This window comes from Antennarius striatus, chromosome 18 (genome assembly GCF_040054535.1).
Source record: "Antennarius striatus isolate MH-2024 chromosome 18, ASM4005453v1, whole genome shotgun sequence".
Taxonomy (NCBI): Eukaryota; Metazoa; Chordata; class Actinopteri; order Lophiiformes; family Antennariidae; genus Antennarius; species Antennarius striatus.
The window spans coordinates 17,695,392-17,712,848 of NC_090793.1; the positions used below are offsets into that span (position 1 = coordinate 17,695,392).

Consider the following 17,457-nt stretch of genomic DNA (forward strand, 5'->3'; position numbering starts at 1 on the left):
CTCACAGCAAAACCAAAATGCCAAAATTTTAGGCACTGTACCCATAATGTTATTGCTTTAAAAGTGAATGGTACCCCACTATAGTTTCTATTTTCTTCATCCTGGCTAGAATGTGATCAAGCTACTGCATAAAACGTTGGAAAATGGACCTTGTTCATTTAAAAAAATATTGTTTTTTTCAAACTTCACCCCAGCAGGGATGAAAAAATACCGTCAATGTCATTAACTTATTTTCCCCTCACTTGAACTGAACCATACAGTTACACTGAAGCAAGACTTTTTCAGGTAATACAGACCAAAACCATTCCTTAGATTCTAACAACACAAAAATAAATATTTATAATCAGTTTCAAATGTAGACCAGTAGACCCCAACCCCCAGGTCGCTGAACAGTACCGGTCCGTGGGTCAGTTGATACCGGGCCGCACACTAAATTGAAACTCCCACAAGAGACAAATGAACAAAAAAGAAGAGTCCCTGGAAAGTTTCTTTGTGCAGAGTAAAAGAACCAGTAGGAGACAGAAGAAGAACCTATGACTTCAAAGAAAAAGTACACACTTCATCAAGATACATTTTTAGGGGATACTCAGTGTTTTCTGCGCTCCTCACTTTAAATATTACATTCCAAGGAGTTAATATTGAAAATATTGAAAATTAACCAGAATTTTTATCATAATTTGTTTTAAACTGCTGTAGCTTATTTTATGTTTCACTTTTGCTGAATTGTATTTTGTTGTAAAACACACTAATTTGCCTTATATGAAATGTTCTATATCCATATAGGTGATGCTCTAATCTGAAATATGATGTAACATTATTGCTGAGATGTAAACCACCTTTATCTCTAGTAAAGGCAGTTACATAAGGAGACAGGGTGAGAGGACAGCGTTACGTGTGCAGTGGGCAGTACATTTGAAATTTGAGGAAAAATATTTCACATTTACAAGAATGAAACATTAAAACTTCACTTTTTCTAATGTTTTTAACTGTGTCAGAGGAGCTTTATCAACATTTTGCTAATTTGTCTTGTCAGTGTTAATACAAACTTTATCCTGAGTTAATTAATTTGGAGAAAACACACTTATGTTCTGATGGAGACCATGTCATTGCTTTGAAAGCTGAAGATGACAGAGGAAATAAATGAACATCAAGTTGTGTTTGTGTTCCTGTCAGAGGCGTGTGGAGGTGGAGATGTTGGGGGATGTGTTTCCTAACGTGGGTACTAAACTGATTATACCCCTCATCATCTCAACAATAGCTCCGCTGTATCCAGTGACAAATTCAGGCTGATTGTCTGTCAGCGCCAATGATACCAGCACTGCCATTAATCTAACTTGACCTGATGCTATTAACTACAAGATATATCCTGACACACAAAACTTCTCAACTATTGCAGAGAAACATGAACACATTTATTAAGAATTTTTAAAAAAGTGCAGCAGTTGGACAAAAAAAATAGCACAAACATGTTTTCTGAAGTTTCTCAGAAAATATTTTAATATCATTATGACACAGTAAGATATCGATGTAGAGAAGTGAGCTTTGTATTTTATGTCAGTTGTCTGTGAAGTTCATATATCGATAATTTAGCAGAAATTTTTTGAAGTTGCTGTTGTCCGGCCAGTGAAAGCTGTCACAAGTTTTCACGCTCTTATTGGTTTAACCGTTAACTGAAATGGATTATTCAACCATCACGAACTTTGAAACCTACACTGGATCCAATCTATAATAATACAAAACACCATATAAAACTTTAAAAGGTCATATTGAAAAACTGTCAATGTCATTATAAAAGTTCTCTCTAGCTTTAACTGTAGTAAAAATATTTTCAAGTCTGCATTGATGTTTCTGAAGGCAGGACGTTTCCACCAGCAGAGGGAGCCAAAGGAAACGTTAACTGGAGTCATAAACGTGTCTTTCTTTTTGACAAATTTACATACTGTTTATTTTTTCTAATTTTATGTTCTATAATCACTTGGGGCAGTTATTATAAAAGGGTAAATGGTAATGTGTATTTAATTGTGCAGAGATGTGCCTCAAGTGTCTAACCACATGCCGCTATAGGTCCACACAAATTCATTCAGTCAATTACTTTTCACGAAATAAAGACATGCATAAGTAAGTCCAGTTAGGAGATAGCACAGCAAGCTTTGTGTCTGTTTTTAGTCTTTTTGATACTCTCTGTCCATCTGTTTCCAGCTCCCCCCTCATGTCCTACACTTTCATTGGCTCTAGATACTTTTGGATGACTGTAGTTCTTCTCCTTCATGCTGTTGTCATCACCGCCGGCATCATTGTCCTCAATAACAACCAGCTCTGCCTTCAGAGAACCGTCAAACTCCTGACCCTGCCTGCTGTCATCCTGTGCCTTTTGGAAACCCATGAAGACGGCTGTGATTGGCTCAGTTGAATCCAGGGTATTGAGGATTGTATATGGGGTGTCATCTGCATAAAGAGGGGAGGGTACTCTCGCATAAGATGATGGATTGACACAATAAAGTTTGTCTTCGTCCACACTGATGTAATCCCTGAGTGGGATATAGCTGGCTGGAGTGTAGTAGAGCTGAGGCTGATAGTCGTTGGCTACTTTCTGATCATGTAGTCTGGGCAGACGACTTCCATTGACTTGGCCTCCATTTACCAAACTGTTGCTTCTACAGTTGCCATTGGTTTGGTGGACAGAATGTGAATCCTCCTGATGACAGTTGTCCACCAGGCAAGAGCTGTAGCTTCTGTCTTTCTGGTCGTTATGTCCCAACTTGTTATAGTTTGTCAAATTGCTTCTGTTATTTCTTACTTCCTGCCAACTGTATCGGCTTTCCTGGTGACTACCCAGATGTTCTACGCCTGGTTTTCCCAACCACTGGTCGCTACAAGTCAAGTGTTTCTCCAAGACGTTGTTTCTGAAAAGATGTGAACTGTGGCATGTTGTCTGCTGCCTGAGATCACACCCACACGCTCTGTCTCCTTCACCACAGTCGCTGTAAGACCAGCTCTCCTTGCTTCTGCAGTGCGGTTGGTGGTTTGCGTTATGATGCTTTGTGTGGTAATGCATCGAGGCACTTTGCAGCAACTGTTTCACCTCATTGGCTGAGAGCTCAGACACATGTCTCAGGTCAAGTGACTCCTGTAAGTGGAAATAAATGTGGGTCACTAGAGAAATACTAACAGGAAAACAAGATTGTCTTGGTGCTGACTGTGGAAGAGTAGGGTTAGGGTAGGAATAGTTGATTTATTCATTGTGTTATTGGATGTACAGATGTATGATCTGAATGAGAAAACCAATGATTTCATATATATACGTAACTTTAAAACTGGTTCACAACTTATAAAGACCCAAGAGTAAGAAAAATTGAAATGTCACATGGCCATAAGTACTCAGACCATCTGCTGTGATGCTCATATATTGAATGCTGTTCTGTCCATTTCTTCTGCTCATTCTTGAGATGGTTCAACACCTTCATTGGAGTCCAGCTCTGCTGGATTCTACTGATTGAACCTGATCAGGAAATCCACACACTTACAGCTCACAGTGCAGGTTGCACAATTAGAGAACCAGAGAATCATGAGGTCGAAGGAACTGCCTGAATAGCTCGGAGACACAATTGTGGCAAGGAATAAATCTGGTCAAGGTTACTAAGACATTTCTGCTGCACTTAAGCTTCCTAAGAGCACAGTGGCCTCCATAAATGTCAAATGGAATACGTTTGTGACTTTGTGGTCTTAATTCTAAGTGGTACTTGAGGAGAAAACCAGGCACGGCTCATCACCTGTCCATTATAGTCTAACAGCGAACCATGGTGGTGGCAGAATCATTCTGAGGGGGTATTTTTTAGCTGCAGGGTCAGGAGGACTGGTTACAATTGAAGGAGTGTTCAGAACCTCAGACTGGGCCAAGGGTTTACCTCCCAACAAGACAATGAGCGTAAACACACAGCTAAAATAACAGAGGAGTGTCCTCACAACAACTCAGTGACTTTTCTTGAATGGCTCAGCCAGAGCCCCGACTTAAACCCAACTGAGCATTTCAAACAAGCAAAATCACTATGGAGTCCAAGAAACCTGAAGATGAGTTGATGATTGTCTGTCATCAAACTGAGGTCTGATCAGAGTTTAAGTAGGTGGAGTCTGATTGGAGATGGGAAGCAGGTGGCTGCAGCAACACAGGTGACCGGAATGAGTGGATTTAATGGGAATTAATTCAGGATACAGAAGACAGGTGGACATTTTTTTAACTGGGACCATGAAAAGAGTCTGAATACTGATGGATGTGTGATGTTTGTTTTTCTTTTTTAATAAATCTGCAAAACTGTGAACAATTCTGTGTTTTTCTGTCAATGTGGGGTGTACATGCTGTGTGTACCTTAATGAGAAAAAAATATTTAAATGACTTTTGAAAATGCCTGCAACACTTGAATGAAAAATGAAAAACACTTCCTGGTGTCGTCACACACCTTGAGCCCAGGGTGTCGGTTCGCCTCTTCAGGAGGAAGTTTTGAAAGTACTTTGCTGACCCCAGTCGACAGGTTTCTTCTCAAATCGATCTCCTTGGCAAACAGAGCTGAAACACAGATACAGAACAACGTCTTTGTGAAGATCGATTTACAGCCAAACTGAAATTTTGTAATTTATTTTTAACAAGGTGAATTATAAAGCTAAGTGTCAAAAGTTCCCTCTGTAGTGAAAGCATTTAGTGCATGTGCATAGTATCGGGAATATTATTTTGCACTGTCCTGTGCTTCCATATTTTGGGGCCAATTATCTGACATATTAGCCATTAGCCATAACTAGACCACAAGAAATAAATCCTGAACACATGAAGACTCATAAACGAAAAAGAACAGAGTGTTTCAAGTGTCTTTACAAAATGTGGACGAAATTGTCTCGCTCTTTCTTGGTCTGTTTGGTTCAGAGTGATTGTTGGTTGGTGGAGAAAAACATTCCAGGACATTACGGATCCCTGTGGGAACCTCCAATGGTTCTGCTGGGAGGAAAAAAGAATTGTTAACATGAATATGTTTGATGTTGGTGAATATTTAATTTTAACTCACCAGGAATAAAGCTGTCCTGAACCTCCTATACGGAAAAAAAACATGAATAAAAGCAGCACAATAAAAACATAGAAGTACAACTTTGACAAGTGTGTGTGTGTGTGTGTGTGTGTGTGTGTGTGTGTGTGTGTGTGTGTGTGTGTGTGTGTGTGTCTACACCTTGATAATGTCTTCTGAGCTTTTCTCCACAGCCTTCAATCTGTTGAGGATTAGACTTTCATTGGTCGAAATAATGGACTCCTGTCTCTCCAGAGACTGAACCTCCATCTCTATTCTGAGGGACAAAGAGCAGATGAGAAACACGTAATTCTCTGTGTGTGTGTGTGTGTGTGTGTGTGTGTGTGTGTGTGTGTGTGTGTGTGTGTGTGTGTGTGTGTGTGTGTGTGTGTGTGTGTGTGTGTGTACACCTGTGAATGCTGAACTGCAGATTTTTGGTCTGTTGCTGCTCCCATTGGAAGTTCTGTTGCCTTAGAGAGTCTGTTGCATTGTGGGAAGCTGAATCCTGCAGGAGCCACTGCTCTCTCAAAGATTTTTTCTGATTCCAAAATAAGATGACACAAACCTCAATACTGTTGAAGTAAGATTAAACCTTATTGAATATTTCACCTACAGCAGAAAACAGGTGTGACTTCCTCTAATTGTTAATAGCTAGTGGTGCCAATAACTGTCAAAGTTACAAGAACAAAATACAAAATGAAATACTGCTTAAATAAATTTAAAAAAACCAGGTACTATGCATCCATCAGTTACATATCTAGTTCTTTTGTCGAATGTGTCATTCGGGTAAGTTTTAATGCATGAGTTGCACCTTAAGATGCTGCAGCCTGAGTTTCTCTTGGTCCAGTTCCAGTTTCTTCTGTCTGATTTCTTCCTGAATGTGGCGCTTGTCCTGTTACAGACACACAGATATATTATGTTATATGAGTGAATTTACAAAGCAGTTAGCTTGATTACACTATATTATTATTATAGGTTAGTATTATACATTCATAAAATGAATGCATAGGGTAGTTTCAGGGCTATATCTGATTTGTATGTAAATGTGTTATATATATGTGTTATTATATTAAAGAAAAAAAACATTACAATTATGGCCTGTAATCTCTCCTTCAGCAGGTCGAACTCCTCCATCCTGCTTCAATCCAGACAATAAGAGAGAGAAAGAGAGCAAGATTTACAGAAGAAGAAAAGGTGAGGTGGACAAGAAAGAACATATAGTTAATTATATGAGACATTAGGATTGCACACAATACAGTAGTACCTTGAGAAACAAGCTGCTCGACATACAGGTTTATTTGGAAACAAGCCGTCGCTCTGACCATATTTTGTTTGACAGATGAGAAAAAAATCCAAGCCATGAATCGGGACACCACCGTTAGTTAAAAACAATTTTAAATCTAATTGGAAGAATCCCCTTTAAAAAAACACTCTCCCAGGAATCCTATACAGTACTTAGACAAAATAACAACAACACTATATCAATAAATTCAAAGATCATGGTTGTGTGTTTAATGTAAATCTGGGTTCAGGGTTCAGACACACATACAGGGTGGAGGATATTCTTAGAAACAACTTCACACAGTAATGCTTCTATTTCAACACCACCGTTTATCAAAGTGAAAACACAGGCAGCTGGTGTGAGGCACTTCTTCGTTAAAACTGTGGCGTTTGTGACCAGATTTTATATCAATGTGTCAATCGGCAGCTATTTTACCCCCTAAGCCCTTTTTATTGCATGTTTGGTCAGTCTATCCCATAGCTAAACACAATCAGTCTCATTATATCTTTGACCCATTTCCTCAGGTCTTCCAGGAGAAAAGGTTTTCAGATTTATTTTGCTCTAAGTCCTTTCAACAAAGGAGAGGGGTGACATGTATGTTACTCGGCCATCACTCTGGAACAAGGCCTCTGTCAGCCTGAGGCAGTGTTTTGTCTGATTTATTTCTCCAGTCATATCTCAGATGAAGGAAAACATATTAACACACGAGGATGGGAGTAATCAGACTGATTTTTCACTGTTTCTACAAAAAAAACCCAACAACACCACAGACTGGAGTTTACAACCTGTCAGTCAGTAAAGCAGAGGGTACGTTGGGCTAATCTGCTCATGTTAATCTGTGTAAACCATCTGCTGGCCAGATACAGCGGAGGCACAATGACATTTTACTGACATCTACATAGTAGAGACATTTCTCTATTTGCCATGCAGCTACATACCATCCACTTTATTCTCTATTGTTCAAATATAATGTATTTCTGTTAAATATTTACGCTATGTTTACTGTAGTAATATTTTAGCATCTTCTAAACACTTAAAGATGATTTGCAATTTTCTGTTTTGGATGCAAAACATTAGTAATTTGATGATGTGTAGCTATTTCAAAATTAACATTTGCCTTAAGATCCCATCTGTTGAGAAACAAAATAAATTTCAGAACAAAGTTTAGGCCTTTGGACAATAAATACTTAAATAATTTTAGGATGGAAAAATTATCTAACGAGAAATATATGAAATATTCAGTAACTACATTTGTTCTCAGAGTACAGTCCAGTATCGAGTAAAGAAAATGAAAACTATGTGCTAATGAGTGTGAGTTCACCAGCATATAAAGACCAGATAAAACTGTCTAATTCAGTGCACCAGCCCCCCTGCTGAGAGGAGAAATTTATGCTTAAGCAGAATGAGGGAATGATCTTCACCTCTCTCTGTCTTTCTTTATCTCAACAGATGAACGTCATCACTTTAAACAGGTCTATGTGACAGCATTTTAAAAGCCAACACAACATTCTACATTCTCTCTTCAGTTGGTTTTTCTCTGCTATTTGCCTCAGATATTTAAAAAAAACAACAACAACAACATTCTTTTCGTTTATGTCTATTTCTGTCTACACAACTTATTATTTTACACCTTAATATATTACAATGACCACAAACAGTGACGCGCACCGGTCCTACCTCAGAGCAGCACTTCTACGTCTTGCGACTGACCGTGAGGAGGAGGAGCGCGTGCCCGCCAAGCTGCAGGTGCAGCTGGGCGGGGCTTACTGGGTGCAAATCGTTCACAGCTGATTGACAGGTCGCTGTCCCTCTGCCAGCCAATGACAGTCAGAGATGTGTGGCCCCGAAAAGTCTTTATACTCCAGACAAAATCCATCTTCTGCTGTCAGATGACTGAATAATAAAACATCTGACAGAAGTTCCAGTTCCTGTAACACTCGGTACCGTTGATTCTGTTCAGTAGTATTAATTTAATACTGTTTGAACATTAATGCTACAATAGAAGTTACTGAATTTTATTGTCAAACCTTTAAACATGTTAGAAAAATAACTTTTTGTCTCAGACTGGATGTTAAAATTGATCAAAATTAGCAAAAGTAATTACTAATCAATCATTTAAACTTTTTTAAATGACAAATTCTGACCATCAGTGTGCTCTAAGGTTTTCAAAGACACACAAAAAAATAGCAGACTACGTCACCACGTGTTTCAGTGAATATTACCTTGTTGTCACTATAGTTCTACATTATAAATGTACAGAACAGAAAAATTTAATCAAAATTTTATTAATCTATTATTTAACATTTTTAATATGACATTTCCCTATTCCCTGCTCAACAGAGAACAGAAACACACATTTCATTGCAGTATTTTCAAATATTTTCTCAGCTACATTAAATACTGAAAGATTTTTCGTCATGTTTGCATATATCAATCCAAAATATTCATTACACAAACATTCAGTTTGACCCGCTATGACAGCTACATGCAGCATGAATGAAGATCCTACTTTTTAACGACACTAAACAAATGGCTTCATCAACAGTTACAAATTAGATGTTAAAAAAAACCACATCATGCAATATTTAAAGGCAACACGTACAAAGTAAAATCCCTTTGGTCATAACTGTGCTACATTTTCACAGACATGCAACTAAACAATAAAAATTATATCATACGGAGCCAAAAACAGGCAGCACAGTGGCTGTCGCCCCACCGCAAGAAGGTTATGGGTTCCATCCCTTTTAATACCTGTCTTTGTGGGTTTTCAGGCTTCCTTCCATCTACAGCAACACATTTTAGGTTAAATGATTATTCTATGAGTGCTTGTATTTCTTTCGTGTGGCCCCACCCATGGGCTGGTGATGCGTCCAGGATGTACCCCAAATTTAGCCTGTAGCCAGCTGGGATAGGCTCCACAAAGCAGCAGCTGAAGATGAGACAATTACGGTTGTCTTGTCTTTATGAAGGAATGGAGCCAAACACCACACTTCATGTAGACATGAAAACAAGGATATATTTTTGTTTGTTTGTTAGCATTAAAATAAAGTTGCTGGATGATTTGGACATAAATCTAGGTTAAAAAAAAAAGACTGGGTTTGAGGCAGAGAAGAAAGTGAAAATTTGTATGGATCCAAGTGAAGGCCTGGGGCCTAAACTTCATCGTCTTTGTAAGTTCGGGTTCTTTGGTCTATTTCAATGAATAAAACATAAATTATTTGACAAGTTAACATGACAGCAAGTGGAGAGGGCAGGCATGCACAGTGAAATAAATAATCAGACAACCTTAAGAAAGGTTAATATGATCATTATATTCTTATGGAGAACACTGGCAAGTTCAACTTGTAGTTTTGACTATCCATGATGTTAACAAACCTTGTGTTCCTAGGAAGAATGTAAACATGGTTATACTCTAGGGTAAAAGGCTAATTTCTGGAAGTGGATAAGGGTATGAACGTCTGTCAAAATTGAATGTATGAACTGGTTGAAGACTTTTAATGTCTGAGTTTGTTAATTACATATTCTAATGACAGAGATGTTTTGTTTATGATTTAGGGGACGGGAATCTTACAAGCCAATGGCTTCTACCCGTTAACCCTTTTTCTTTTCTTTTCAGATGTTGTTGATGATGTTTCAACACTGATGAAAGTGAAATATGTTGCAATAACATGTCTGGAACTGAATAAATAAATAAATAAGTAAAAGTCACATCAGGGAATTATTTTTGATATCTATTAAACTAATTATGATACCAATGATATTGTCAATATCAGAACCAGCGATCAAAAACTCATTTTATGGTGGTCAGACAATCGTAGGACTGTTGTGTTTTGGAAAAATGATGTAATGAAGAAGATGAGGCACCATCCCGTTTCAGTGGGAGTGGGGGTCACAGTCATGTGACTTCCGTACAGGATCCCGGGCTCTAGAAGAATAGGAAATAAGTTTAAATTAGAAATTATCTTTGATCTTTTTTTTTTTACTAAATTAAATCTTTTGAGATTAAAACTCACTTTCCTAAAAGGCTTGTTTTGAAGTATTCATGTATTTTTAAGTATGTATACCAGTCATAATTTATGCAATGTGAGAATAATGGACAGAAAAGCTGTCCTTAGCCATATCGCATATTGACTCTGCTTGTATAGTCTGCTACTTGAAAATGAAGGTATTATAAACCCTACATGCATTTTAATGTACATGCATGCTTTACCTGTGCAACAAAGGGTTTATTCCTTGTTTCTATCATGTAATTCATTTGGGTTGGAGCCTCATCAGTGTGAGCTGATGCATCTGAGGGGTTCTGAGACATCGTAGAGTTTGTTCTAAAATAGTGAAGCACAAACACCACCTGCACAGAAGAAAGACTTTTAAAAAGCACATCCCCATCATGAAACATCTAAAAAAAAAACAGTGGTTTTCTGTTATCACCTATCACCTAATCTTGATGGCAGGCAAACTAAATAGCAAACAACAACATGTATAGAGCAGATAATTTAACCTGCATGTGTAATAATACCTGTAATGACAGTAGTAGTATTAACATTATTATTATTAATAATAATAATAATGAAAACAACAACAATAATAATAATAATAATAATAATAATAATAATAATAATAATAGTACTACCAAAAAGACGGCGATAGCTCCTCCTATGGTTTGTCCCACCATGACATCGCTCCAGTGGTTTCGGTACTCTGCCACTCTGTTGATGCCGGTAAGGACAGCCAGGCTGACCATGGAGAGGCTGAGGAGGGGGCCAGTCAGACGGCCCCCACTGGAACGGATGCAGGACATGACGTACATCTGAAAAGGAGATGATTTTCATTCATACCAGAGTAAACTCATTGGTGCTGCATTGAACAGAGACACTCACTGCCAGGTACACGGCTGTGTACAGACTCAGCGCAGCCTCTTTAGATGGGAAAGTCTTTCTAGCTCTCATGATGTCATCAGGATCACCGGTGCAAGCATCTGATTGGCTGACAAACTGTGGTGTGTCCTGGCATCCAAGGGCGGTGTAATTAGGCTGACACACAGACAGGAAGTGAGGAGCCAGAGTTCCTGTGATCAGCTGACCGGCATTGACAAAGATATCTGTTGCAAACAGACCAAAGAGATAGACGCCTGCAGAACAACACACAGATCACATCATTGACGTTTGTGCTACGTTTGAAAAGGCAGGTTGCTATACCATGTTAAATTTTAATACATCCACAACAGCATGAAAGTAAAAGCACATGATATTATCCCACATTTATCATTAAATACTGTTTTTAGCTGCGTCTGAGCCATGCTTCATTTCAAACAGTGTGCTCTTCATTTTAATGGTTTATTTCTTCAGCATTTACATTTAATAAGCCTTTTTGTAATTTTAATGTCAAAGACCCACTTGGAAAAAAAGATGGTACAACTCCTAAAAATTAATTTATGAATGGAATAAAAACGACCAAGAATCTTAAATTTATTTCCAGATGTATGATTCTAACGGCTGTTTTTATTTTCCTTGTCTTTTGGCTTTGACAATTATGTTTTAGAGATTTTTGATCCAAATTTGATTCAATTACAAGGAACTGCTGGCTCCACCTTGCTCTATTTTTCTATTTGTAACCCTATAACTACTACTTCCTGTCTTTGAGCAGAGCTGAAAAGAGATTTAATCTCATTGGGACTTGACATTAAGTAATTACAAAAGACATGAAATAATGAATTTAAAAAACAGCAAAATGTGAATCTAGGTTTATTTAATGTAATACAGTATTTTTTTATTTAACTCACCGAGGAAGCGGACAGTCCGACGCACCATGGGGTTCACATAGCAACAGTCGCCCAAGATGAAAACCTTCTCTTGGTCATACAGGTTGTTTGAGTTGTGGTGGAGGATGAAGATTAATAGTTCAACACCTGAAATCTCCAAACAGAATAAAACATTTCAGGAAAGACTACTAAGGAATTAATGAAAAGAATTTGCTAAAGTATTTAAAAGATTATTTTTGGTTTTGCCAGTGTTAAGAAAGATTCATGTCATAAGGGGTACAAATATTCTGCTGAAAACTTGACCAGGAAATCAAATGATGCACCTTTAAATAACAGTAACAGCTATTAATTATTTTTAGATTTATTTTTTTCTTGGTAAATGGTGGAATCGGTCTGAAGGCTAAAAATAATGCGTTTGACCAAACGTCATTATCACACTAATACACCAATGGGTACATGAAGAGATGGAACTATATCTGCTACCTAAACAATGGGTGACATGAGCTTAAAATGACATTTGGGTCAGTCAGACTCTGGTAATAATTTCACAGAGCTCCAAGTGAAATTACAAAATACTCAAAGCATCTGGAGGCCTCTCTGTAGCTCTCCTTCTAACAGCATCATTCAAATGAAACAGACATTACCTTGAGTTTAAAGACTCACCAGTACAACAGGAAGTCCCCCCACCACAGAGTACAGGATCACGGGTTGAATGAGGCTCTCCTGCTCCGGACCGGGATCTGGTTTTGCTAAAGTTGGGTCTCTACAAATGAATCCCTGCTGTGCTGGACGGAAAGTATCGGTGAACTCACAATAGTACACCAGCATCACCGCGGCAGCCAGAATCACCACCTGGAAGTAGAGCATGTTGGGCTCCAGCAGCGTGATGGACTCTGTTCCTTCAGCAATGACAAGTCCAAAAATAGCTGCTGTCTCACATCTGGCGCTAGTTAAGAGTGTCCCCCACAGCGCTGTGTATTCCAAACAAGTATGATGTGGAAATTCAAATAAAATTAAGGATGTTGTTGACTGTAAAGACAATGATGCTGATGCTGAGGATGCTGATGATGACGGTCGCTCCTTCGGAGATGGAATGGGAGGGAAATCTCATCCTTCCGCTCCTGTGACTTTCCTGAATCATCTGACCGCAGCGAATTGAGGAATTTATTCTGTCTCACTGAGCAACCTCTAAAAAGCCACTCGCAGTCAACTGAACACAAAGTCACATCGCATCTTCCTCACATCACAACAAAGATAAAGAAAGGACAGACGGATGAAGCTCCGAGACTGATTGAGCTACTTAGATCAGGTTGTTAAACGTGAACATTTGGACATGTAGATTTAGAGGAGTAAATAAACGGAGACACCTGAAGACTTTTTAGTTCTGCTTTGGCTGTCAAACAACTAGAGTTCTCGTCGTTACAGAAACTATGATAAAATAGTTTTTCCATGACTAAGATGAGAAGATGATGAGAACACAGTGACATCATAAAAACCTGTGACTAAATCAGCATGAGAATTGAAGTGAACTTTTATCTATTATGATGCATTTGCGTCAAATTCTACTCGAGGAATTTCATGATAAAATCTACAAATATTCCCTGGATTTTCCTTTAGGGTCACCAATCAAATGGTGGTTTTAGTGAACCAACATTTTTAAGATGTCCTCTACATGTATAGTATATTGAGCACATGTGTCAAACTCAAGGCCCAAATGTGATGGCCAAATGTGGCTCGCCACATCATTTCATGTGGCCCACGACAGCATAAAAGGTCAGTGTTTAAATAGGTCAGAAGTGTGCTTTGAGTAAACCTACATTTCCCAAAGTCTTAACTTGTGTTTGATGTTTTCTTTATTCACTTGGATAGTTTGATCATTGATTGATGGAGTTCTGTGGGTTTCATAACCTGACAAATTAAGAGGATTTATTTTATAACAGAAAAAACATGTTTTTTCTGTGTGACTGTAACTTGAATAAGTAATAAATTCAGAGTTATTTATCATTAAAGAGCAGTTACATTTATTTTACATTACATTGAGTTACATTAGTTACATTTATAAGTCACATCTGGCCCTTTGATTATAGCCTTTATGCTGATGTGGCCCTCAGTGTAAAATGAGTTTGCGGCTGGATATACTGTTTACCACATAGGGACCATTTCATTTTTGCTGAGGTTTATGGGGGTCTCATCTGAGGTCTCATTCTAGACGTCCACACATCAGTTTGCTGAGCTATGACAAGTTTTAACTCCACTTTTACACCTTTGCATTAAATTCCTCCCAAGCCAGAGTTCCAGGTAAATCTATATTTATATCAATCATCGCTTCATTCATTTAGTTTCTTATCCACTTATCCTGTTTAGGACCAAAGGGTCCAGGAGCCCATGAAAACTTTTGTATGGCAGTCAAGAATGAGGTGAAGTTATAGAATTTACTGGCATTTATTCCATAAAACTGAAAAACAAAATCAAGCCATCAGGCATTGAAGGACATGGTGGAGCATCCAATGTGAACCATTAGGCTTCTAAAATCAGGTCTAACAGAATTTCTGAAACAAAATGCAGATATGAAGTACCCACAATGTCCACCAGGGGCTCTAAAGCACAGATTCCAAACAAACGTGCTTTATTGGACTTCATTTATAACTCAGTTACACCTTAATATTCTCTAAAGATTCTGAACTACAATTAGCTGTACTAGCATTGGCCAAATAATGTTGGACCTGCTGAGTTCAGTGTTACTTACTGCTGATAAAAAACAAAGTAAAACGACTAAACAGTGACTAACCGATTGTTTTATTGTGAATTCAATGATCCCGTCAACGTTGGGACCCTGGAGAGGTGACGGATCTGTTGTTCTGTTAAGCAGGTGTATGTTTCCTCATTTTAAACCTGTATCTGAGTCGAAGTTTGGCTCACCGTGACGTCTGTGATGCGGGTTCAACCCCTCCTGAACACCATTAACACTCAAACATTCACAGTAGTGGAGCCACTGCGTCACGTGAACAGATCCAGACACTCGTGTAGCTCTGGAACAACGCCTGAATCGTTGTTACAGCAGTCCGTCTGATACACTTGTTCTTTTTTACGCCTACTTCTTTTCATTTTGTCCTCCGGTTTTATCCCTGTCACTGTCTCCAGCCCAGGAGGGTCATCCTGTGAATCTGGGATTTGTAGTTTTTGCAGCTTTCTTGTAGATAATGCTGACTGGAGATTGTGGTAGAACCTGAAGATGATTAAATACAGATTTGAGCTGCCAGCTGTTGGATTTTATTTCACGTGTTTGAACTCTTTGTGTGGCAGTAATTATTTATACAAACACCACACTAACCTGTCAATCCTCTTATGATTCTCCTCCATCTTCTGATTGGCTACCTGAGCTAGGAAACGTATATATTCTTGATCAACCAGCAGCTTTCCTTCAAAACTTAGAGGAACCTCCAGGCCATGGGTACTACGGACTGCCTGGAAGGTCAAAATACAAAAAGGACGCATTTAAAACCTTCACCTCATATACACAAACAACACAAAGTAAAGGAATATTTCTACACAGAGGACTGTTAAATTTACTCATTCATTGTTATTTCCAAACTCTGGGAATTGTCTTTAACATTATAAAGTTTACCATCATGATTTTCCCCGTCTTTCCGAAGGTGATACCAGAGTTCCTGAAACCGGAGTTTACAGCCACCGAGTGCTAGAAGAGGCATTTTCAACATGTTAAAATGTCTCATATTTTGCTTTTAAATCAGTGAGAATCTGCAGTTTAAAAAAATGAATTGGGCAAACTGTTTAAATTATTATGCACATGAAATACTGTATATATGACGCGCGGCTTACCAGCAGCTTTGCATCGTCCAGCTGTCTACACTGAACGTGGACCACCAGGGGCTCGAACTTCAACACTGCAGATCCACTGGAACCGGTCAGTCCAGATATCTGTAGAACCCAAAATGTGTTAATAATTCATGCTCATGATTAAATAAAGTTGTACTGAGGTCCATCGTATCTCACCAAGTCGTCTGATCTGCATTTCTGATGTGAGACAAAGAGCCAAACACAATTCTGTTTCTGGACGTCACCTTTTTCTGGGGCCTGAAAAAACAAGGTGGAACACAAAAAAGGATTGTTAATGTCTGTCCATCCATCCATCCTCTTATCTGCTTCTCCGCAGATAAGAAGCAGATACGAACTCACACCTACGAACAACCAATTTATCTAAGATTTTTGGAGGTGGGAGGAAGCCACCTGGAGAACCTCGTTGGACTTTAAACACCTTACTACACCTGAAGAACTGGTTTACAACAAAGAACCTGATGGAATAACAGAATATTGATCTAAATGGAAGGAAAAAAACAAACAAATCATCCTAAGAATCATTAAATCAAACAGCAGAGACAAACATCTCTGTCCTGAAACCACATTCCACCAGTAAACTAACATCAGTTCCGTCACAGGACCCCCCCCCCCCCCCCAGGTATTTTTGGGGCGGCCCTTCTTCCCATCTCACCCCCTCGATCAGGATGACCCTCCCGGCGCAGGAGCTGGTGGTGAAGAACTCCTCACAGCCGTTCAGCAGCGACACGACGTGTCGGATTTCCACGTCCACGCTGCCCTTCTTGCTCTGGTCCAGCTTGGTCAGACTTTGCTTCTTCCAGTGACGGAACGTTTTCTCCATGTCTCGTTACGTCAGCTGTTACGTGACGTCACGGCGCGTCACGGTTTAGGTTCGCAGAAACACGCGTGGTGTGAATGTAGACAACATCTCTACTCCCTCTCCTACTTTGAAGACGTTTCCTACTTCCTGACTACTTCTTTTTCACTTCTGTGGTTAAAATTGGCAGCCGAGATAACGAGCTTACAGCCCTTACTGCCCCCTGGTGGCCTGGAGATGGAACAAAACATTTCAAGAACAGTAATATAGATAAATAATGACATACAATAAATATTGTAATATTATTGAGTATTTTTCAGATAAAATCATAATTGTCAGCATATATAGTAGACCTCGTTAAATAGAAAATAATATACATTAAAATTTTAAATGCTAACCAAAAATAGTTACACAGTAAGTTTTTCAATATTAATATTTAGTGGAAAAAACAATCCAGACACAAAAGTAATGCCACTCCTCCGCATTAATTACAGACACACAACACACAACTTTATTTTGAAAAGAAATCAAATCAAATCCAACTTTAATGATACCTGTAGGAAAATTATTATTATAGTATTCATAATAGTAATTGATTATATTTTCAATATTAGCAATAACAAATAATAATATTTATAGTAAAACATAATAGCAATAATCATTATTAGTTCAAATAATAATTTGAAATTATTGTTTGAAAGTATTGGTTATTTCA

General features: G+C 38.4%; 3 protein-coding genes across 7 annotated transcripts; all 3 read right to left on the reverse strand.

Annotated features, from left to right (window-relative positions):
• Positions 1-679: 679 nt before the first annotated feature.
• palmda (palmdelphin a) lies at positions 680-8,027 on the reverse strand. 5 transcript variants are annotated; one of them, XM_068340946.1, is made up of 9 exons: positions 8,008-8,027; positions 6,138-6,186; positions 5,860-5,940; positions 5,459-5,586; positions 5,211-5,325; positions 5,052-5,076; positions 4,865-4,981; positions 4,455-4,561; positions 680-3,127 (listed from the first exon to the last, which is right to left on the reverse strand). In XM_068340946.1, the coding sequence occupies exons 2-9, from the start codon at positions 6,180-6,182 to the stop codon at positions 2,129-2,131; spliced, it is 1,617 nt and encodes a 538-aa protein (XP_068197047.1). In that variant the 5' UTR covers positions 6,183-6,186; positions 8,008-8,027; the 3' UTR covers positions 680-2,128. The 5 variants fall into 5 exon arrangements, with proteins under 5 accessions (XP_068197047.1, XP_068197045.1, XP_068197046.1 ...); XM_068340944.1 differs by having other exon boundaries at positions 4,865-4,984; XM_068340945.1 differs by having other exon boundaries at positions 4,865-4,984; positions 6,138-6,183; positions 8,008-8,021.
• A 511-nt stretch (positions 8,028-8,538) lies between these two features.
• LOC137612347 (phospholipid phosphatase-related protein type 5-like) lies at positions 8,539-13,335 on the reverse strand. The gene is made up of 6 exons (XM_068340841.1): positions 12,752-13,335; positions 12,110-12,242; positions 11,208-11,458; positions 10,961-11,137; positions 10,541-10,678; positions 8,539-10,255 (listed from the first exon to the last, which is right to left on the reverse strand). The coding sequence occupies exons 1-6, from the start codon at positions 12,953-12,955 to the stop codon at positions 10,226-10,228; spliced, it is 933 nt and encodes a 310-aa protein (XP_068196942.1). The 5' UTR covers positions 12,956-13,335; the 3' UTR covers positions 8,539-10,225.
• Positions 13,336-14,108: 773 nt separating this feature from the next.
• On the reverse strand, positions 14,109-16,890 carry tyw3 (tRNA-yW synthesizing protein 3 homolog (S. cerevisiae)). The gene is made up of 6 exons (XM_068341019.1): positions 16,599-16,890; positions 16,103-16,183; positions 15,929-16,027; positions 15,714-15,785; positions 15,420-15,553; positions 14,109-15,314 (listed from the first exon to the last, which is right to left on the reverse strand). Exons 1-6 carry the CDS (start codon positions 16,764-16,766, stop codon positions 15,086-15,088), a joined length of 783 nt encoding a protein of 260 aa, XP_068197120.1. The 5' UTR covers positions 16,767-16,890; the 3' UTR covers positions 14,109-15,085.
• Between the last annotated feature and the right edge of the window lie 567 nt (positions 16,891-17,457).

Excerpts from the sequence above, each read along its gene's own strand:
- palmda (XM_068340944.1), bottom strand. The coding sequence starts at position 6,182 with ATGGAGGAGTTCGACCTGCTGAAGGAGAGATTACAGGCCATAATT. Across the intron at positions 5,326-5,458 it reads CTGCAGTTCAGCATTCACAG|AATAGAGATGGAGGTTCAGT; the intron begins GTGTACACACAC and ends TTTGTCCCTCAG. Across the intron at positions 3,128-4,454 it reads ACCGACACCCTGGGCTCAAG|GAGTCACTTGACCTGAGACA; the intron begins GTGTGTGACGAC and ends TTCCACTTACAG.
- LOC137612347 (XM_068340841.1), bottom strand. The coding sequence starts at position 12,955 with ATGCTCTACTTCCAGGTGGTGATTCTGGCTGCCGCGGTGATGCTGGTG. Across the intron at positions 12,243-12,751 it reads GGGGACTTCCTGTTGTACTG|ATTTCAGGTGTTGAACTATT; the intron begins GTGAGTCTTTAA and ends TTCTGTTTGGAG. Across the intron at positions 11,138-11,207 it reads ACACAGCCGTGTACCTGGCA|ATGTACGTCATGTCCTGCAT; the intron begins GTGAGTGTCTCT and ends TCTCCTTTTCAG.
- tyw3 (XM_068341019.1), bottom strand. The coding sequence starts at position 16,766 with ATGGAGAAAACGTTCCGTCACTGGAAGAAGCAAAGTCTGACCAAGCTG. Across the intron at positions 16,028-16,102 it reads AATGCAGATCAGACGACTTG|ATATCTGGACTGACCGGTTC; the intron begins GTGAGATACGAT and ends TGGGTTCTACAG. Across the intron at positions 15,554-15,713 it reads AGACGGGGAAAATCATGATG|GCAGTCCGTAGTACCCATGG; the intron begins GTAAACTTTATA and ends TTGACCTTCCAG.